This window comes from Saimiri boliviensis, chromosome 17, assembly GCF_048565385.1.
Source record: "Saimiri boliviensis isolate mSaiBol1 chromosome 17, mSaiBol1.pri, whole genome shotgun sequence".
NCBI classification, from domain to species: Eukaryota; Metazoa; Chordata; class Mammalia; order Primates; family Cebidae; genus Saimiri; species Saimiri boliviensis.
The window spans coordinates 1,754,483-1,776,493 of record NC_133465.1 but is presented as its reverse complement, the minus strand read 5'-3'; the positions used below and the strand labels follow the sequence as shown (position 1 = coordinate 1,776,493).

The 22,011-nt window shown below is 49.8% G+C and overlaps 1 protein-coding gene across 4 annotated transcripts in view; it reads right to left on the bottom strand.

Moving 5' to 3' along the window:
• The window catches only part of HNF1B (HNF1 homeobox B), a 64,815-nt gene that overhangs the window by 24,562 nt on the left and 18,242 nt on the right, over positions 1-22,011 (bottom strand). For all 4 annotated transcript variants that reach the window (XM_039476626.2, XM_003929062.4, XM_074388038.1 and 1 more), the window contains exon 5: positions 130-290. In XM_039476626.2, the coding sequence (XP_039332560.1) occupies positions 130-290 (161 nt within the window). The remainder of the gene's footprint in view (positions 1-129; positions 291-22,011) is intronic.

Here is a 22,011-nt window from a genome sequence, read left to right as displayed (position 1 = left end):
TGGACAGCCCCCATTTTCCCCTGTGAGGCGACAATGGTTCATTGTTTGAGGCAGGCCTTGTGAGAAGTTGTGTTTGTTTTGCCTCTTATCTTATCAGCTCCAGAGCTACAATGGCCCAGGTGTACTCACCATTTTACCATCAGGTGAGAGGAGATTGTGGCCCGGGTCCAGGCTGGCTGGGGAGGCCTGCTGTAAAACCGACTGGCTGGTCACCATGGCGCTGTTGCCATGGTGACTGATTGTCGAGGAGGAAGTGACCTCACTGTTTCCCTGCTGGCTGTAGCGCACTCCTGCAAAACAACACAAACCCAATAGGGAACATGAGTGACCGCAAAACAACACAAACCCAATAGGGAACATGAGTGCCGCCAGGGTCCTGGAACGATGACTCGGCTCCCCTTGTTTTCAAGGGTGGGTGATAAGAAAATAAAGTTGCCTTCTCCTCCCCTGTCCAACCACAGGAAATATCAGCTGCTTTCCTCCAGGGTAAGCATGGCCATGTTCTGTATCTAATTCTAGAATGTAAGCTCCATGAAGGCAGGACATTTTTCTCTCTTTGGTTTTGTTCATTGATGTATCCCTAGTGCCTTGGCGCTGCACAGACACTCAGTAAACTTCTGTGGAATGAATGAATGACTGAATGGATTCTGTTGGTCATTGCTTCCACACAGTCTTTCAGGATTTGGTGGTTGAGACTAGTCTTCTCTTCCTACTGGCTGGAGTATTTCTTTTATTCTTCAAAACGCCTTCTAGAAATGTGTCCCTGGCATCTCTCACGGTGCTGCAAAGCATAAGTAGACCCATGTGACAAAGGAGAGACCCTTGTCCAGTGATCCTTGAAAGAGCCATAGCTTAGGTATCAGTCTCTGTGTACCGCCTTTGTGGCCAGGACCAAGAGGTCAGGGGCATGGACAGAGGCAGAGCAGGACAGGGATGAGGCTGCATCCAGGAGCCAGGCTCTGGAACTCACATTCCTTTGGTGGGGTCCCATTGGGCTGCCTTCCAGGGCACAGGGAAAGGTGCGTCTGCCAGGAGGTGGGTCAGGCAGCACACACAGACAGATGCGGATGTTTAGTAAACCACTGGAGTTGGCTCTGCGAGGGAAGGTTAGAACCAAACATGTTTACAGCCTCACTGCTCTCCCCGTCCCTCTTGCTCAGGCACCAACAAGGAGGGCTGCTCTCAGGAAAGAAAAGTTCTGGACAGAGATCAGGCAACTGAAGGAAGCCAAAAAGAGGGCCCAGAACCTGGATCCAGTTTGCAGGTGCAAATCCTGCTTGATGTGCCCATGCAATAGCCAAGGACAAGGTCGGGGGTACACGGGGCCTCTTGCCCTAAGCTGAGTGCTTAGAAAGACTATGTGCTTGTTTTTTTGCTTTGGATTTGACAACAAGGTTTGGAGGACCCTGCCCTGCAGAGACCAAATGCTCTAGGCATGGAAGAATCTGGAGAAGCAGACCCACTCTTTAGCTGCGTGTCTTCTTTTGCCCAGTTGCCCAAGATGAACCATCCCTGTATACTGATTCTGTTGCTGTTTCTTTCAGCCACCCACCCCCTGCCCGAGCTAGAGCCCCCCACTCCCCCTTCCAGAGGAGGCTATACATTCCCCCAGGGGCCAGGCACACTGCCATAATCACTGTCATAATCTGCCTCCAATTCATTAAGATGAAGCTTACCAAGATGAGACCAGATGAGCCCTAAGCCAGTTTTCCTTGGATCTTCCTAAGGATAGTACTCAAGGCTGACATGACCTAGAGCTTAAGAGGGTTAGGGAAGCCGGGCGCGGTGGCTCAAGCCTGTAATCCCAGCACTTGGGGAGGCTGAGGCGGGTGGATCACGAGGTCAAGAGATCGAGACCATCCTGGTCAATATGGTGAAACCCCGTCTCTACTAAAAATACAAAAAAGTAGCTGGGCATGGTGGCACATGCCTGTAATCCGAGCTACTCGGGAGGCTGAGGCAGGAGAATTGCCTGAACCCAGGAGGCGGAGGTTGCGGTGAGCCGAGATCGCGCCATTGCACTCCAGCCTGGGTAACAAGAGCGAAACTCCGTCTCAAAAAAAAAAAAAGAGGGTTAGGGAAAACAACAGACAAGTGCCAAAGCTGGATTCTGACCTTCAAGAGCAACTTGTCTGTGTATGCCGTGACTTGATGCTTGCTCTATAAGATTTTCTACTGGCCATTTTCCCCATTCTTTGAATCAAGGAGCTGGTAGTGGGAGAGTGGTGACAGTGGGATGGCACTGGAATTGGTGGTTATTGGTTTAAGGCACTACATTTTTTAGAAAGAACTGGAACCGTGAAGTTAAAAGGAGGGACAGCGGCCAGCTCCCCAAGTCAACAGCCTCTGCCCAGTCCCCTGTCCTCCTGTGCACCTATGTGCAGTCCCCAGGTCTCCTGTCTGCCATCTCGATGCCATCGCATTGGATTAAGTGAGGTCTTCTTCCTTCACTCACGTTTGCCACCCAGTTCCCAGCAGGATGCTTCCAACAGTTCAAAGTGTTGTTACATAGAAGAAGAAAGAGATCTGAACCTTATGAGCTCTGAAGGCAGAGCTAGATCCAGTGGGAAAGAGGGAGGCAGATTTCAAATAAATGAAAGGAAGAATTTTCTATCAAGGAGGGGGCAATGGGAAGCCTATGGACTCTGCAGCTAAGCCAACTCAGGTTCAAATCCTAAAGCTGCTCTTAATACATCTGTGAGGGCCGGGCGCGGTGGCTCACGCCTGTAATCCCAGCACTTTGGGAGGCCGAAGTGGTCAAGAGATCGAGACCATCCTGGTCAACATGGTGAAACCCCGTCTCTACTAAAAAGACAAAAAACTAGCTGGGCATGGTGGCGCGTGCCTGTAATCCCAGCTACTCAGGAGGCTGAGGCAGGAGAATTGCTTGAACCCAGGAGGCGGAGGTTGCCGTGAGCCGAGATCGCGCCATTGCACTCCAGCCTGGGTAACAAGAGCGAAACTCCGTCTCAAAAAAAAAAAAAGAAAAATAGAGAGAATGCATCTTCAACAGGGCTCTTTTTGGGTTAGAGGTAACATCTATACAGTTTCTTGCAAAATGCCATATAAATGGCAAGTATGGGGGGGATACTGTGGGGCTGAAGCTGGTGTAGGAATGGACCCCAAGATATTTGCCCTGAGATTCTAGAATTCTTGATAGCCTAGGACAGATTCTAAACACTGAATGGAATTATTTTTCCATAGAGACCATTTTCCAAAGAATCCTACCCTGGCAGAACCACTGATGCTTTGCTCTGGAAGCAACTTGGGAGGGAGGTCTGGCCACTGCCCTCTTGCTCCTTTCGTTTGGAAGAACTGGACTTCACCCTGTTTTTCTCCTGCTTTCTCTGACTCCCTAACCAGCTATTTACCTCCCCGAGAGGCTCTGCTCCTGAGAGAGAGGTGATAACGCTGGGAGTCAGGTGTGTTTCCACCTCCCAGCCTGTCCCCATCATCGATTCAGTCTCAAGTCAAACAGTCTCTGGATTTACCCTATTTAATTTGGCTGACGGAAAAGGGCCAGCCCTCTGATGATCAAATATGGGTCACAGGGAGGCTTCTCCCCTACCAAAGGCTACGCAATTATTTATTTAAAAATAATTAACCAAGGATTTCCGCAGGAAACAAAAGGCTTCTTTACAAGGGAGCATGTCAGGAGAGACTCTAGAGCCATTTGTTAGAATCCAGGCAGCATATCCCAAGGCTGCTGTGGTTTCCACACTTTGCTTTCTCCCCACCACCGTTTATTATATAAGAAACATAACGGTGGAGCTGCTCAGTTAAAAGACAGACACACCTCGACCTCTGAGTGTTCCTTTAAAAGTCTCTGGTGAAGTGATAGAGGACTGGCTGGGAACTGAGGGATCCCTGTTTTAATCTCAGCTCTGCTATCGATTTCTTGGGTGAGCGCCAGCTTCCTCATCTATAAGCCAGAGGACTGCCCACTGTGGGTGGGTGGGGCATTGTCACAGCAGTGTGATGGGAGCCAGGCACCAGGCTGCTCATCAGCCCCAGATCCATCTGCAACTGTTCCCACGATGTTCCTCTCACCAAGAATGTGGCAATCACTGACCCCTGAGAGGGTGGCTGTAATCAGCCAGCCATCTTATGAGGGGACGGGGTGGGAGTGCATCACAAGGTGTTCACCAAAAATAAGTGTTGTTGTTAGAGGCAGGCGAGGCCAGTCCTCATAGATTTCAAAAACTCAGAAGAGCACTTGAAGTGAGAACAAAAATAAGTGTAGGCTCTGGAGCCAGGTAACCCGGGTTTAAATCTTGGCTCTACTCTATAAGACCTGTGTGACCTTGGGGAAGTTCCTTAACCTCCCTGAGCTTCAGTTCCTTATGGTTAACAATATCCACCTGTCAGGCCACTGGGAAGACAATGGAATGAGTTAATGGACGTCCAAGTACCCAGATCATCCTGGGCATGTAACAGCTGCTGAAAACATGTCAATTCCTCCTACTTTGGAACTATGTTTGTTTAGAAGACATTTTTAGGCCGGGCGCGGTGGCTCAAGCCTGTAATCCCAGCACTTTGGGAGGCCGAGGCGGGTGGATCACGAGGTCGAGAGATCGAGACCATCCTGGTCAACATGGTGAAACCCCGTCTCTACTAAAAATACAAAAAATTAGCTGGGCGTGGTGGCGCGTGCCTGTAGTCCCAGCTACTCAGGAGGCTGAGGCAGGAGAATTGCCTGAACCCAGGAGGCGGAGGTTGCGGTGGGCCGAGATCGCGCCATTGCACTCCAGTCTGGGTAACAAGAGCAAAACCCCGTCTAAAAAAAAAAAAAAAAAAAAAAACCAAAAGAAGACATTTTTAGGAAGGTGAGGTCGTGCCACTTTATCGGGCATCTACTGTGTGCCAGGCACTGTGCTAGGGAGTGTTAAGAAGTGGAATGACATCTTCCCTTCTTCTTCCACCAACGCAAGTTCTTAAAGTGAACGTATGACAAAGGGCTCTGGTTTAATGTTGATTAACCAAAGACGCCAGGTTAATAGCTACCAGTGGACCCACAGGAGAAATGACGGTGACAGATGATAGCCATTCACCTTCCACTTCCTAGCTCAAGCCACTAATTGGCCCTGTCCCTATTGTTGGCTCTATGAACCACAACATGTGTGTCCAGCAGCAAAAGCCATCCAAGGTGGAGTCTAGAGACCTCCCTGAGGCCCTGGTGAGTAGATCATCTACTTTCTCCTGTTCCTGGGCATCAGCATCATGGGTGTTGGGTTATTTCTGGATTCCTAACAGCATATGGGACAGACGCAGATCATTTGGATTCTATCTAATATGACTGGTCAGAATGTCAAAGGCTGGCCGAGGTGCATGGTTCCAAGAAGCCAGCATGCTTGCCCTGCCTTCCTGTGCCAGCACTGTCTCCAGGGTGCTTTTCACACTGCTGCAGCCTGGGATTTCTTCCTAAAACAAAAAAACACCATGCCTCTGCCCTGCTTGGAAACATCTGATAGCTCCTCACTGCTTTCCAGAAGAGCCCCAACACCTGAGGCTGGCAGAACTCGGCCTTTGCGACTCGTCTGTCTTACCTGCATCATCTCTCACCACAGCCATGATGCGCTTCTCAAATGGCCTGGCCATCTCCTGCCTCTGCACCTTTGCTGCTCCCTCTGCCTGGAAAGCTCGTCCCTTTTTCTCATGTCACATGGTCTCCCTGGAGATGGCTGCTCCATCCTTCGTATTTTACATGCAGCAGGCAGAGACTTACAGCAGGAGTCGGCCACCCTGCACTCTGACCATATGTTTACTTTTCTTTCCCTCTTAAAGAAGAGATGAGTTTTTACTTGTTGCATCCTCACAGCCTAGCAGACTGCCCAGTACTATGAATATTTATTGACTGAAGCAATGAAACCCCAGAGGCTTTGAGCACCCATGCCCCAGATAACGAGCATCACTTCTAGCAGAAGGAGAAAATGCAGTCAGTTCTGTGTTTATTGTATTGAAAGTGTAAATCTGTTCCAACTCTATTGACGTAGTGGGGAATAATTTGAGTGCAATGTGAATTTCACATTTGCAAAAACACTTAGTGAATGCAGAAACCTGTATCCAGCTGAACGGAACCACATAGGAGAATAGTAAAAACATTCCTGTGTGTACATATACACACCGCAAACATCTGTCAGCCACCTCACTCCACTGCGGGTACTGGTAAGGCACATCCATACGATGTTCCTCCCGCTTCAGATAACCCTTTCTCCACCACTTCACAGTAACTCACAATCCGCAGCTCTTCTGATGCTCACTTCCCTAAGAAAACTGGCCGTATTTATTGTTGTACAGCATTGATCTATTTCTTAACTATTTAACGGGTATAAAACTCTGGTAATCTTTTTATTGGATTCTTATCTTTTAAAAGTGTGTTGGCTGGGCATGGTGGCTCACGCCTGTAATCCCAGCCCTTTGGGAGGCCAGGGCAGGTGGACCCCTTGAGGCCAGGAAGTTTGAGACCAGCCTGGCCAACATGATGAAGCCCCGTCTCTGTGAAAAATACAAAAATTAGCTGGACATACTGCTGCGTGCCTGTAAATTCCAGCTGCTTGGGAGGCTGAGGCAGGAGAATTGCTTGAACCCAGGAAGTGGAGGTTGCAGTGAGCCGAGATCACGCCGCTTCACTCCAACCTGGGCAACCAGAGTAAGACTCCATCTCAAAACAACAACAAAAAAAAATGTGTCACTGAGGAAGTTTTCACGTGTTGTGCTTTAAAAAATTTTTATTTTAGAGATGGAGTCTCATTCTGTCACTCAGTCTGGAGTGCAGTGGTGTAATCTTGGCTTACTGCAGCCTCCACCTCTGGGCTCAAGTGATTCTCCTGCCTCAGCTGGGTCTACAGGCTCCCACCTCCATGCCTGGCTAAGTTTTTATGTTTCTGGTAGAGATCAGGGTTTCACCATACGGGCCAGGCTGGTCTCATACTCCTGACCTGAAGTGATCTGCCTGCCTCAGCCTCCCAAAGTGCTGCGATTGCAGGTGTAAGCCACTGCATCTGGCCTCAAGTGTTGTGCTCTTAATTCTGTTTTTCCCACAAGCCCTGTGGTTCTTATCGCATGGGTTAGCAAAGTGTGCTGATTTTTAGGCTGCATATGTCAGGTTATATAGAACCAACTGCGCCTGTGTGTTCCAAGACAAACAGGACTGGCTTACAGGAGGACTCCACAGAGGAGCTGTCAGGGTGTCATTCCAGAGAGACTTTGCAGAAACCTGTGCTTCAGGGACTTAGAGCTATAGCTTGTAGAGCCCCTGGCCATTTAATTCAGCTCTAAGAGCTTCAAAAAGCAGCTGAGACCCCAACTCCACATTTCCAGAGATCAACTGGGCACCAGCCTCTAGATCAGGCATCCCCAAACTTTTTACACAGGGGGCCAGTTCACTGTCCCTCAGACCGTCGGAGGGCCGCCACATACTGTGCTCCTCTCACTGACCACCAATGAAAGAGGTGCCCCTTCCTGAAGTGCGGCGGGGAGCCGGATAAATGGCCTCAGGGGGCCGCATGCGGCCCGCGGGGGGCCGTAGTTTGGGGACGCCTGCTCTAGATTCTTTTTAACAATCTCTCACTCTCTGCCTTAACTCTGATGATTCTAGATCACTTAACTTTTGGGCCCTGGCATTTTTGTCTGTGAAATGGACGTACAAATATTCCTTCTTCACAAGCCAGAATCGTGAATGAATAAAAGAATGGCAGAGATGCATCAGTTCTGTTGTGTAAACAGAAGAGCAATGTCATCCAGGAAAACATGACCAGAATTGCTCTTTTAGGAAGAAGAAAGGCGGAAAGTGGGGATTCCTGGGCAATGTGGGGCTCAGTTTGCCCCTGATGTGGCCTTTGGCACTGAAGCCTGGGAGTTCCTTTCACTGAGGTCTGCGAGCTGCACCCAGAATCTGGTGGGATGCCTTTCACCCTTGACATTTCAGAGCCAACCTCCCATCCCTGATAATGCAGGAATGTTCCTCTGGCTGGTGGACCTCTGCCAGCGGAGTAAGCGTCCCAGCTACCAACAGAGTAAACATTACTCAACTCGCTAGGGCTCTGTCACACACATTCTTCCCCTGTGTTTCTAACCTCACGCAGAGCGCAGCCCAACCCTGATGGGTCTAGAAACTGGGAATTTAAACTCAGGCAGGAGAGAGCATGTGAAGGAGACAGCTCGTCCAAAAGGAAAGAACTATGTCCATAAATTATGAGTAGACAGAGCCATCTTTTCTATGAAGGCAAATCATTATGAGAGAGAGGACAGGGAGGGTCGGGGCCCGGTTTGACGGACCCAGTACTGAGGTCCGGTAACTGCCTTTTCCCTGAACACATTACTTTTTTTAAGGACAGAGTCAGAGAGACAAATGATTCAGTCTCGTGAACTTCTGAGATGCTCATTTGGAAGAAAAGAATGCGAACAATTCCCTGGCTTGAAACCGAGAACTCCAGAAATGCAAGCTTTCAAATGAGTTAGCATTGCTGCCTCAGTTTCCTTTTTGTGGCACAGGACTTTTGCTAGTTCTTATGGATATTTCCTCCTCTGTGAGGATAAAGATCCATGTTCGCAAAGAGTTTAGAAGATCAAAAATCTGCAAGTCTGGAAGAAAAAGCTGATGCCAGATGAAAGCCATTTAAATGCTGGGGTGGTTTCAATTCCGGGTCCCTTTCTGCCCTAACACGGCTTCGTTAGGAGCTCAGTTCACAAGAGGAGAAACACAGACAGGCCTGCGGGGACAGTCAACATTCTTGACTCAAGGAGTAAAAGTTGAGTGATACTTAAGGGAAGCCCACAAACTGGTTTTCTTATTTAAAAAAAAAAAAAAAGAAAAAATCAAAGCAAATGTAACCAAGAAGAGAAAAAGAAAACAATCTTTGATCAAAAGCACCTTGGCTGAGAACAGAAGCTGATGTGCGTGGTGCACCTGAGAAAACGGCACGCACAGGGAGGTAGAGGAGCAACAGAAACTCCGCGTGTCCTCCCTGCGAGCTCCACCTGTGCCACCACACCTCCTCCCTGCTAGAGCGGCAGTTTCTGCAGGCAAACGTCAGCTGGTTTGCGACGAACACTTGAGCCTGAAGCCTGCTGCTGTAGGTGAAAGGAACCAGCCTGGCACTTGAAAACTTGGGCGGTACTCACATTTGAGACTATGTTACTCGCGTCGGCTTCTCAGTGTGTCCCAGGCACCCATGTGACAGAGTGGAAAACCGATGTTTAGAAAGGACAAGGTTGTTTGCACTATCTCCTGCTGGGGGGTCTCCCAGCAAGTCAGTGGTATGCCAAAGCTGACCCTTCTCCCTCCTCCCCATAAACCCCAGATGGGCTCCAGATATGTTAAGCCTCCCCACCACGATCCGTTAATAGCCTGAAATGATTCTGCAGGTTTGTCTTCTGGTTCCTTGGCTGCATCCCTCACTGGAATGTCAGCCCCATGAGGGCAGGAGCTTGTGTGGAGTCTCCATTTTCTGCTTGACGTAGAGTCATGCTAAACATTCAATAAACATTTGTTGAAGGAGTAAATGATGAACGAATGACCCTCGCTTCCACTCTGACTGATGACTCCGCCTCCCTTTCACCTTTAGGCTATTGAATTGAGTGGTGGTAAAGGGACTGACGTATATCCACGTATCGTCTCAATCTCCCCGTTTTTCTTTTCTTTTTTGAGACAAGCTTCTAGCTCCGTTGCCCAGGCTGGAATACGGTGCACAATCCAGCTCACTGCAGCCTTGACCTCCTGGACTCAAGGAATCCTCCCACCTCAGCCTCCCAAATAGTTGGGTCTATAGGTGCATGCCACCATGCCTGGCTCATTTCTTCTTCTTCTTGTTATTGTTATTGTTTTGTAGAGGTGGGGTCTATGTTGCCCAGGCTGGTCTCAAACTCCTGGGCTCAAGTAGCTCCTTTGCTTTGGCCTCCCTCTGCCAGTTTTTCTATGGGCAAGAGAGGCAAGCAGGCTTTTTAAGGAGGAAGAGAGAAGGGGAGAGAGCTTCAAATATAATCGAAATTGAAGAAATAGTATTGATAGACTTGGACAGTTTCACATTTGAGGAACCGAGTTTGGGGGCCACTGGGTTGATCTGGGGATAATGACAAGAGTCAATTAATGGGAATGTGCTGTGGCAACATGAATAACTTAAATGCCCTTTTCTCCAAAGAAACCAGGGTGAAACGAAGAAGGGTTAACGGTGGTCATCATTAGCCCCAAGGGCTTGGGGACAGACACTGCCCTGCTGCAGTCTGACTCCTGGTGTTTTCTGAGCAGCTGCCTTTGCAGGCAGAGATAATATGGCTGCGACAAAGGCCTCTAGGCCTGGCCAACAAGGAGAATGGTGATGTTCCCAGTGGGTCTGGCAAAGGGAGAAAAGCTGTAAAGCCATCAGCAGACTGAGCCACTGGGTGTCCACACAAAAGTAAGGTCCTATAAACAGACATCTGTATTGTGACTGAAGGGCTAATAAAATTGCCTTAGAAAACAGAGGTTTTCCACCACGGCCTATTCACAAGCAAGACCCTACTGGGAGATGATACCCAGGGAGAAAATCCTTTGAGGCCCGGCAAGTGTCGGAGCTGCCTTGTGACAGGGATTTGCCCGGTCAGATCCCAGCCTCTTCATCACTGTCACAGAGGGCATCTCCATCAGTCTCATTATCATCATCATCATCACCATCATCATGACAGATAGCCGCTGATCACGAGCAGGCCTAGGGAGGTTCGTCCCAGGGAACACCAGGTGTTGGGCACTGAGACAGGAGCACCAGCCAACTGCTCAGGGAGCACCGCCAGAGACCTGGTGGCTGCCCAGAGCGGGGCAGTTTTGTTTCTGTCTCTTCAGATCATTGATTTGCAGTAGTCCAGTCCCTTTTCCAGACCTCACTTTGCTCAGTGGAAACACAGGAAGAAGAATCCTTGCTCTTTTCTCACCCTAGGGATACTGGTTCGAGATTATAAAAGTGGTAGAACATTAAACTAGCTAGTAGAACTAAATTACATGAGTAGACTAGTTTACCAGTAGAACATTAGGGAGAAAGTCATCATATGTTATTTGAAAACTTTCTAGTAGCATTAAATGTTGACATTAATTTGTGAACTTACTCTCAAGCAGTGTTAACGGGGTGAAGCTGGATGACATTGTTTCTAGAGAAGACAAAATATGCATACATATATATATATATATATAATTATATAGCACATACATGTTATATAAAACAAAACTAATTCCATGCCCAGTTTAATTATTTTTTTAACTCCCCTTCTCCCCACCCCAGTTTAATTCTTAAACCGAATACCAAATTTATAAAACAGGGGATTTCTGCACATGCTTCGACAGGAAACCCTCAAACAGATATCTTTATTTCACAAACATATGCAGTGTCTACCATGTTCCAGGCACAGGGCTCCAGGCCGGAGACACCACGGTGAAGAAATCCAACTCAGGTTTAGATGCCGGGACAGCCCACAATTCTACCACTCTGAATACATGCACAGAGAGCAAGGTGTTCAGAGGCTTCGGGGACCTTCTTCTTCATGATAAGACCAAAGTTTACAGTAGGGATGCAAACCCTCCAGTTCCCCTGGCTGTAGACAATGAGGAAGAAAGCCTGCTCATTTCTGTCTCCATCCATAAAACACCTTGAGAGAAATGAAGCACTTTTGTGTCCATCGCGCAAACTGACGTTACACAAATAGGAGATGCTGTTTAAGGGTTTTCCACCCTTGCTAAACAAGAACTCGCTTACGCTTCACGGCCAACTGAGTCCAGTGGGTGCCAACCAGGAAGGGGCACCCACAGTGGACCAGGCCAGAAGGCATGGGCATGCCAGCTGCCATTCAAAGGCCCCGAAAGTGTTAACCTCCAGCAGTTATAGGTGTCTAGTTTATACCCATTATAAATCTGTTTACTGTGACTGGCTCCACCCAATCTGCTGGTGTTGTAAAGCTCTAATGATCCCTAATAAAGGTGGAAGGCTTCTAACAGCACCCAGTTCCTGAAATGGGGAAAGGAGCGAGGGAGTGAGGGAGAGAAGGAGAGAGAGAAAGACAGATGATGAATTTCACAATAAAATATCACAATGGCAAGCCTTCCTTTGCACTTCAAGCTGCGGAGTTCTGGGCCCCAAGACTGGATGCAACACACAGTCTCCAAACAATAGCCGGACAGAGTGGAAAGGCCCTCACCCCACACCCTCATTTGCCAGAATCCCCAGGAAGTGAAATGATTCACCCAAGGTCACCCTTGCTTATTGGTGGCTGATCTCCTGAATCCTAGACCAAGGCCCCTCACCCCAGGCTGCCTTTCCTTTCCTAGTTTAGCCAGAGGCCATGAGAATTACCCTCAACCCCTTCAGAACTCTCCTGCTCCATCTGGCCTAGTGATGTCCCCCCTGACTATACATCCAAATCTCTCTCTCTCTTTTTTTTTTTTAAGATGGAGTCTCGGCTGGGCGCAGTGACTCACGCCTGTCATCCCAGCACTTTGGGAGGCCGAGGTGGGTGGATCACGAGGTCGAGAGATCGAGACCATCCTGGTCAACATGGTGAAACCCCGTCTCTACTAAAAAGACAAAAAACTAGCTGGGCGTGGTGGCGCGTGCCTGTAATCCCAGCTACTCAGGAGGCTGAGGCAGGAGAATTGCCTGAGCCCAGGAGGCGGAGGTTGCGGTGAGCCGAGATCGCGCCATTGCACTCCAGCCTGGGCAACAAGAGCGAAACTCCGTCTCAAAAAAAAAAAGATGGAGTCTCTTTCTGTCACCAGACTAGAGTGCAGTGGCGTGATCTCGGCTCACTGCAACCTCTGCCTCCTGGGTTCAAGCAATTCTTGTGCCTCAGCCTCCCGAGTAGTTGGGATTATAGTCATGTGCCACCACACCCAGCTAATTTTTCTATTTTTGTAGAAACAGGGTTTCACCATGTTGGCCAGGATGAGCTGGATTCCCGGATCTCGTGATCTGCCTGCCTCAGCCTCCCAAAGTGCTGGGATTATAGGCATGAGTCACTATGCCCGGCCTCCCTTTTTTTTCGAGACAGGGTCTCACTCTGTCACCTGGGCTATAGTACAGTGGCACCAATGGGCACTAGTGCTGAATTTATCTCAAGGTGTTTTATGGATGGAGATAGAAATAAGCAGCCTGCTCTCCTTGTTGTCTGCAAACCCAACTGCCTTAGCTCACTTTGGCCTCAAGTGATTCTCCTACCTCAGCCTCCCAAGTAGCTGGGACTATAGGCAAATCTCTTAGGGCTTTTGTCAAAAGCGCTGATGCCTGTGACCATTTCATTTCTCCATTCTGATTCTAAAGGTGTGTGTGGTTGGAGGGAGCCATACGTATTTCTAATGAGCTCCCTGAATGACTTTTATGTGGTCTGGAGAGAGATTTGAGAACCACAGATCTTGCCAATACTTAGTTCTTTGTTTCTGATGTTTCAAATGACGAGCAGCTTCATGGAAAGGGAAATCCTTCCAGGGTGAAACAGCAAGGCAACACCCTTGTCAAGAACTCAGGGACACCCCAAGCTCTTCCGTTCTCTCAACACCCTGAAGGTTCTGAGTCAATTCAATAATATTGTAATGGCAGCTAAACTTCCTTGCCAGGCACTGTGCTTGGCACTGGGTGTGTCTGATCACATTTAAGCCTCACAGCAGCCCTGAGGAGACAGGTATTGGGGCAAAGACACTAATAACTTGAGGCCACACTGCCAGATAGTGACAGAATCACAACCCAACCCAAGCCTGATTTGGGTGCTATACTTGGCTACCCAGACACACCCACCTGAATCCAGTCCTGAGAAGGGACTGCCCAAAACCAGCCCACCTTGGCTCAGGTAGACCTCACTTGGGAAAGTCTACATGCTAAAGACCATCTGCATGGTGTTTCTTCAACTTGGGAAGAACATGCAGAGTACAAGTCCTGAGGAGACTGGCTCTTGACTCCCCGAAAGCACTGGAGGCATTGAGTCCCCCCTTGCCAGCTGATTCCTCAGTGCCTGAATTCACACACGCGTGCTATTGTGGAGGCTGCTGAAGTCAGAGCATAGGGTAATGGGAAGGTACCTAAAGCAGATGCATGCTCACAGGTTGAGGGGAGTGGTTTCCAGAAAATCAGCCCTTAGGAGCTTCTGAGGTTTCCCTCTGCTCACTGTGGGGTGTGCGCACCCTCTCCTTCTTCATGCTCTTTTGCCTGAAGTTTGGGGGAACTTCCCTTCTAAGAACAAAGGGCATTAAGCTTCCCAGATGCAGCCTCCACTGGGAACATCCCACACCCCCTCTACCTGGCAGGTTCCCAGGGCTAGTTACTAACAAGCAATACACATGAGAGGGGTACTCGCGCCTCCTTTAATTAAAAAAAGAAAAATGCCCTATTAGCTGTAGGAGATTCATGGCCATCTTGAATTCATGAACATCATGAACCTAACCTGCTCCATGGTCATGACCCTCCCCTCAGCCCCCACCAATCCATGGTCTTCTCAGCTTCCCCTCACTGTGTCTGGAATTTGTACCAATGCTTTATAGCACTCAATATGCCTTATGGTTGTCACAGAGAAGTCCTAGGAGGAGCCGGAGACTGCCTCATACCCAATGTGCTACATACAAGAAGCCAGACTGAATTTGCTGCAAACATCAAGATGAGTATACCGCTGGAGATGCTCAAATCCTCTAAAAATCAAGATTGAGGCTGGGCATGGTGGCTCACGCCTGTAATCCGAGCACTTTGGGAGGCTGAGTGGGGTGGATCACCAGGTTAGGAGTTTGAGACCTGACCAATATGGTGAAAATGGTGAAACCCCCCGTCTCTACTAAAAAAAGAAAAATTAGCTGGGCGTGGTGGCGCATGCCTGTAATCCCAGCTACTCAGGAGGCTGAGGCAGGTGAATTGCTTGAACCCGGGAGGCGGAGGCTGCAGTGATCCCAGATCACACCACTGCACTCCAGCCTGGGTGACATAGTGAGACTCTGCCTCAAAAAAAAAAAAAAAAAAAAAAAAAAAAAAAAAAAAAATCAAGATTAAATGAAACCTCAGAATGACAGGGAAACGGGGAAAAAACTGAAAAACCAAAAAATGAAGAAACCATCCACCAGCCTCTGCAAGGAATGATAACAGCTACTATTTATGAGAGCCCGTTATGTACGGAGTGTTTCACATAGATATTATCTCATTTAATTCTTCCAGCATCTGCATGAGTGGGTTTCTCTACCCCTTGAGAGGCAAGCACAGAGATTCCAGAGACTTGCCCAGGGTCACACAGCAGTTAAGTGGCCAAGTTAAGGTTGGAATTCAGGTCTGCCTCCACAGCCTGCCATTTTGTTGCTGTACCCACTGGATTTAAAAGGGCATTTCCCCATATTAGACGTCAAGGCTGGCGATGGGGAGACAAATTATACCAGTTAGGAGGCAAAGGGGAGTGAGTGGCTAATTCACTCCCACTACTCAAAGTGTTTCCCAGACCACCCTCTTCAACAGCACCTGGGAACTTGTTGAAAATGCAGAAACTCAGACCTCACCCCAGGCCTACAGAATGAGAATCTGTATCTTACTCGCCCCTGCCCTCCCCCAGGGAGTTAGCACACACTTTAACATTTGAGAAGCGAAATCTGAGAACCTTAGAGCTGGTTCTCAAATGTAACCTGTCTATTGGTGTCACTTAGAAAAGTTTTTACTACTGATGTGCAGTCCCACTCACAGCCATGCTGACAGGTCGGGGGTGCAGCTTGGGCACTGGGAGTTTTAGACACTCCCTCAGGTGATTCCAAAGTGTGGCCACGTTTGAGAACTATTGTCCGACAGTGGGGTCAGCAAACTGGTCTTTTGGCCAAAGCAGCCTGTGTGACCCACATGCTAAGAACTGGTTTTACATTTTAAAATAGTTGAAAAAAAAAAAAATCAACCGAAGACTACAGGATGGTATGTGAAAATTATATGAAATTTAAATTGCAGTCCCCATACAATAAAGTTTTATTGGAAGAAAGCGATATCCATAGCCCATAGACTGCAAAGGCACGGTTGAGTGGTTGCGACTGAATACTTAATATTTACTATCTGGATCCTTACAGAAAAAGGTTGCAAATCCCTGTTCTAGAGTATTTGTGACTAGCTAGGATAATAACCATGGTTAACTGACTGATTCGACTTTATTTGTGGGCTGCATTCCTTTTTTTTTTTTTTTTTTTTGAGACGGGGTTTCGCTCTTGTTACCCAGGCTGGAGTGCAATGGCACGATCTCGGCTCACCGCAACCTCCGCCCCCTGGGTTCAAGCAATTCTCCTGCCTCAGCCTCCCTAGTAGCTGGGACTACAGGCGTGCGCCACCATGCCCAGCTAATTTTTGTATCTTTAGTAGAGACGGGGTTTCACCATGTTGACCAGGATGGTCTCGATCTCTTGACCTCGTGATCCACCCGCCTCGGCCTCCCAAAGTGCTGGGATTACAGGCTTGAGCCACCGCGCCCGGCCTGCATTCCTTTTATATATATAATTTCTCTATGTGTATGTGTGCGTACATATATGTATAATACACATATACGTATGTCTATTTCTCTCTCTCCTCTTCATCTGTGTTTGTACTTCCCACTAAGAAGTGGGTAGAAGTATAAGGCCAGATCCTCTTTCTTGCCGTTAAGCAGGCAGCTTCAAAGGCCCTTGCACCGATTTCTGCCTCTCTCTGCACCTGTGGTGCTTCTAAGTTCCTGTCACTTCCCATGAAACCTTCAACAAACAGTTTCCAAGAGCACTTCTCCCAGAAGCTGCAGGCCAGGGCTGTGTGCTTGCAGGCGGCTTCCTTCCTCCTCAGAACTGACTGGAGGCGGCAAGGAGTCCTTGAATCCTCTAAGGATCCTTCAGGGGTATTAGGCATGACCAGTAGGGCTGCCTTAGGTGATAGGACTCCACTATCTCCTGGCCCCTTTGTGCAGAGGCTTGGAGCCCCACCAGGCAAGCCGCCCAGTTTCTTTGTATGCAGACCAGGGTTGGTCCCTATCAGGGGGAGGCTGACAGCAGAATACCCTGAAGTCTAGGCCTCTTAATCTCATTCATATCCTGATTGTCTTCCCCAATCTAGTGGCAGCCGATGGGGTGGTACCCACAAGATAAAATGACCTTCAAATTCAAGAGATAAAATGGCACTCCGATAAAGTCCCTAAGACGGAGCACACTGGAATCACCCACGTCCACCGCTAAACCTCAGGTCAGTATGAAAGTGTTTCCTACAATAGCAGACATATCACGGCAGGATTGTCTCTTTTCGGAACTGAAGTAATCTGCAATTTAGGGACAATGGGCCTTATTCACTGTGAGGAACTTTGCCGCCCGAGATGAATATTTTTTACAACGGCTCTCATAAACCCCTCCCCCGGTCTGCCGCCCAGGGAGCAGGCGGAGCTCCCAGCGGTGAGCTGAGGTTTTCCAAGCTGTCTCCGAAGCCCGTTAAGTTGTTAAGGCATTTAGCAGCCCAGACAGTACCGACTGCAAGGGCAGTTCAAATCCCCACACAGATGGGCATGGGATCGTGAAAGAGGGGGCTTTGATTTCTTGCCTGGGTAAGGCACGGAATCCACGTTGGTCAGGGGCAATGGTTGGGGAGGAAGCAGTAAACTAGCCAGAATGAGAGACTCCCACCCTTACCCCACCTCTTTGGTGGCCATGATCTCCCAAAGCCTCCATGTCATTCAGAGGGGAACTGTAGGAATGCGGAAAAAGGAACTGGGTGTGGGGTGCTGTATGTGTGCGTGTGTGTGTGTGTGTGTGTCTCTCTCTCTGTATGTGTGCTGGGTTTTGTGCCTGAAAAGTTCTTACATCTGCAGAAAGCAAAAAGAGACGAACAGTGTGCAACAGCTCGAAACCTGTCCCCCGCACTTACGAAGAATATGAACTTGGGGACATTCCTTCCATTCTAAACAGTTCATTTCCTTGATTGTAAAATAAAGATGGCACTAGGGAAGGCTCCTACCCTGCAGGTTTGGGATGCAGGTTACGTAACACGATGCACTGAAGAGCCCAGCCCAGGGCCTGGGACCCAGGAAGTGCTCCATTGACACTGGCCATTAGAATTGCTCTTGTTGAGTCACCACCTTGCCACTGGACACTTTGGAGATTTCCTTGGGTCCTGCAGAGTTCAGTGCCAGGGAAAACAACAGCATTCACACAGGTACCCTGGCCCGCAGTTTGGCTTGTCTGAGACCCAGGGTTAGATTCCTGCCGGTAACCTGGGAGGGATGTGAGGGGGATGAGGGAGAGGCAGGAGGCAGGATTCTGTTTCCCAAGCTCTGCGCCACAACAGGGAAGTCAAGTCCACTGGGCTTGGAGAGGAGAGGGAGGAACAGAGTTCTGCGAGAGGGAGGAGCAGCGGCCACAGAAATACGTCTCTTCTTCGGTAAAGGGACCCCTAAAGTCCTCCTGGAGAAGCCTCTTCTCTTCTGTGCCTCATTTTCTTTGCAGGAGAATAAGTCCCCACTTCCCTCCCAAAAGGTGACAAAAGAGTGAGTATATCAGCCAGGCTCGGTGGCTCATGCCTGTAATCCCAGCACTTTGGGAGGCTGAGGTAGGCGGATCATGAGGTCAGGAGTTCAATACCAGCCTGGCCAATATGGTGAAACCCCGTCTTTAATAAAACTACAAAAACTAGCTGGGCATGGTGGCACGCGCCTGCAGTCCCAGCTACTCAGGAGGCTGAGGCAGGAGAATTGCCTGAACCTGAGAGGCCGAGGTTGCGGTGAGCCGAGATCGCACCACGGCTCTCCAGCCTGGGTAACAGAGTGAGGCTCTGTCTCAAAAAAAAAAGTGAGGACATCACACTTGGGAGAGCGGAGGCTGATGAAGACCTTTTACCCTTCCTCGCCTCCTCAAGGCGGTGGCCAGGTGAGCTTGCTGCCGACTAGAGCAAAGCACACAGCGGGCAAGGCAGCCACAGATCACACCGCGGTACCACGGCTCGGGCCAAGGCTAGCCGAGCTGCCATCCCGCGCCAACTTCCTCCTCCTCCTCCTCGAGCCAATCAATACAAGCACCAGGCTCCAACCAGTCCTTCTCCTTGCTGCCGCCCTGCCCTCTGACCTTTAGGGGCCTTTCTCTTGACTCATCTCCAGAAGGGAGGTAGAGGCCATCACTCCGGGCCTGCTCAATGGCCTCAGAATGGGCTGTCATGGGGCCTATAACCAGGGACAGCTCCTGCTGGCTGGGAGCTGGAATAGGGGGTGAGGGCAGATAAAGGCCTTCAAGGCTGAAGATAAATGGCCGCCTGCAGCCTGCTACAGTAACTTCAGGCCCCCAAGAAGAGCAAACAAAGGGTGCCCCTGTGACACTCCCTGGAAAGATGAAGGCCCAGCAGCGGCAGCCAGGCGGGTTCAAAGCCCCAGCTTAATTGTCAATTAAGCATGCATAAGGGAGACAAAGCCATGACAACCCTGGGCCGCATGCTGGTGTGTGATTGTAAAGCCAAGGAGGGCTACACCGCAAACAGCTGATTCTGCTGACGATGTGTTTGCAGGGCATCTTGTAACCAATCAGCCGCTGACAGAGGCAGAGTGCTCCTCCAGCCACCCCCATTGTGCCGGACATTCCAGGACCAGGGTCACACCGTGGTCATCGTGGGCAAGTGGGCCACAGCGTGGTGAGCCTGGCCGGGAGGGGAGGTGCTGTTAAAGAAAGGTGCTCTTCCTCTCCACGCAGAGGGTCCTGGGGAAGCTTCGTCTCCAGGGTGCTGCCAGCCCTCCTAGCTCAGGTGCCCGTGTTTGGAGAGGGGAGAGCGTGGAGAGTGGGCATGGTAACTGGGGCCTTGTTCCCCCCAGCTCAGTCTTTGGGGTTGCCAGTGCTGACTGTGGATGCTGGGCTCTCCTCAGCAACATGGAGCTCCTTTTTTTACTTAGATGGAGTCTTGCTCTGGCGCCCAGGCTGGAGTGGCGTGGTGCGATCTTGGCTCACTGCAACCTCTGCCTTCTTGGTCCAGGCAATTCTCCTGTCTGAGCCTCCCAAGTAGCTGGGATGGCAGGCACGTCTGCCACCATATTCAGCTAATTTTTGTGTTTTTAGTAGAGATGGAGTTTCACCATGTTGGCCAGGATGGTCTCGATCTCTTGACTTTGTGATCCACCTGCCTCGGCCTCCCAAAGTGCTGGGATTTCAGGTGTGAGCCACTGCACCCAGCCCATAGAGCTCTTATTATATTCTGCATGCAGTTATATTTCTGGCTTGGCTAGTGACCATACCCTGGCTGTGGTCACTGAGGTGGGAAAAGCGCCATGCGGCTCCAGACAGATGCCACCTGAGTGCTGGGCTCCAGCCTGCCGTCTACCTGCGTGCATTACTCAGGAGCCCTGTCAGGGGGCACGTGCCATCCTGGCAGCCTGAGATGGGGACACACATCTTCAACCCCAGCATCCTGCATTCCAGGCACCTCTGTTTCCAGTCGCAGGGCCAGGACACATCTCACTGCCTCTTAGGGGAATGGCCTGGTATGTGAGATTAAAAAGAAAATGGGCCGGGAGTGGTGGCTTATGCCTGTAATCCCAGCGCTTTGGGAGGCCGAGATGGGCAGATCATGAGGTCAGGAGACTGAGACCATCCTAACATGGTGAAACACGTCTCTACTAAAATTACAAAAAATTAGCCAGGGGGTGGTGGCACATGCCTGTAGTTCCAGCTACTTGGGAGGCTGAGGCAGGAGAATTGCTTGAACCCGGGAGGCGGAGGTTGCAGTGAGCCCAAATCGCTCCACTGCACTTAAGCCTGAATGACAGTGAGACTCCATCTCAAAAAAAAAAAAAAAAAAGAAAGAAAATGGATTTCTGCTGCCTTCCAGTCTTCCCACTGCCCTTGCTGAGAGTCATAATGAGGGTCGTATGGGTTATTGGGAAAGGCGTCTTCATGCATTCACTCCTTTGCATCCTCACACGCACCCTGTGTGGAAGGTCCTATTTCTCCCTGTTGCAGGCAGGAAACTCAGACTCAGAGAAGTTATGTGAATTAGCCACAGTTATAACCTCACTGGTTAGAACCCAGATTCATAACTACACCCACAGAAGCCAGTCCTTGGGCTTGGAATAAGGACTACGTTGCAGAGGAGCCCAGAGTGAAAATTAAGGCAGAGGGGCTGGGCAGTCTCACAACTGTAAACCCGGCACTTTGGGAGGCCAAGGCAGGAGGACTGCTCGAGACCAGGAGTTCGAGGCTGTAGTGAGCCAAGACTGTGCCACTGCACTCTAGCTTGGGTGACAGAGGGAGATCTTGTCTTTAAAAAAAACAAGCAAAGGAAAGGCAGCCGCTGAGAATATTCAGCGTCCCATAACTGTTCCTTCAGAAACAGTAACAGGAACTCCCACTCTATAGAAAGAAAAGCCCCCAAAGAAAACCTCCGTCCACAGCTGGGTCTGGGGATTCGACGCTAACCTGGTATCTTTCCTACCAGACAGTAAAAACCCCAGAGGGCAGGACACACAGCTCCTACAGCACTAGCATATTGCCAGGACTGGGTAAGCACTCCACACATCTTTGTGCCGTGGGAAAGTACAGAGTGGGAACCGGCAGGCCTGAGCTCCAATCTTTGTTTTGCTACCACTGCGCTGAGTCACTTAGGCAAATCGCTGCCTCTTTCTGGACCTCAGTTCTTCGAATTCCCTCCAAATTCTAATATTACATGATTTTTAGAAAGATCCAGACTTCAGGGGCACCCCAGAGAGTCCACTTCCTGTGGGACAGGCCCTTCCTGGACTCCCCTCAGAGGATGACACAGGCTGTGTTTTCTGCCCACCCTGCTGGGTTTCCAGTACCTGCTCTCCACTCCTCCAGCCCCAGCCCTCTGGGTCTCCCGTCAGCACACCGGATGCCTAAGCCAGCGACCCTGTGGTGACCTCAGCAAAGCCCCAGCTTGTCAGAAGGCTGCTGGGCCTTTGTTTGGCTTCCAGGCTCCCTGACTTTGGTGTGGAGATCACAGGTCCCAGCACAATGGCCATTGTCTTCTCAATAATGCCCCTTGCCCCAACCACGCCTCCTGCAGCTCCCAGCTTCAGCTCCACAGACCGCTGTGGTGGGCAAGTGATCTGGTCCTG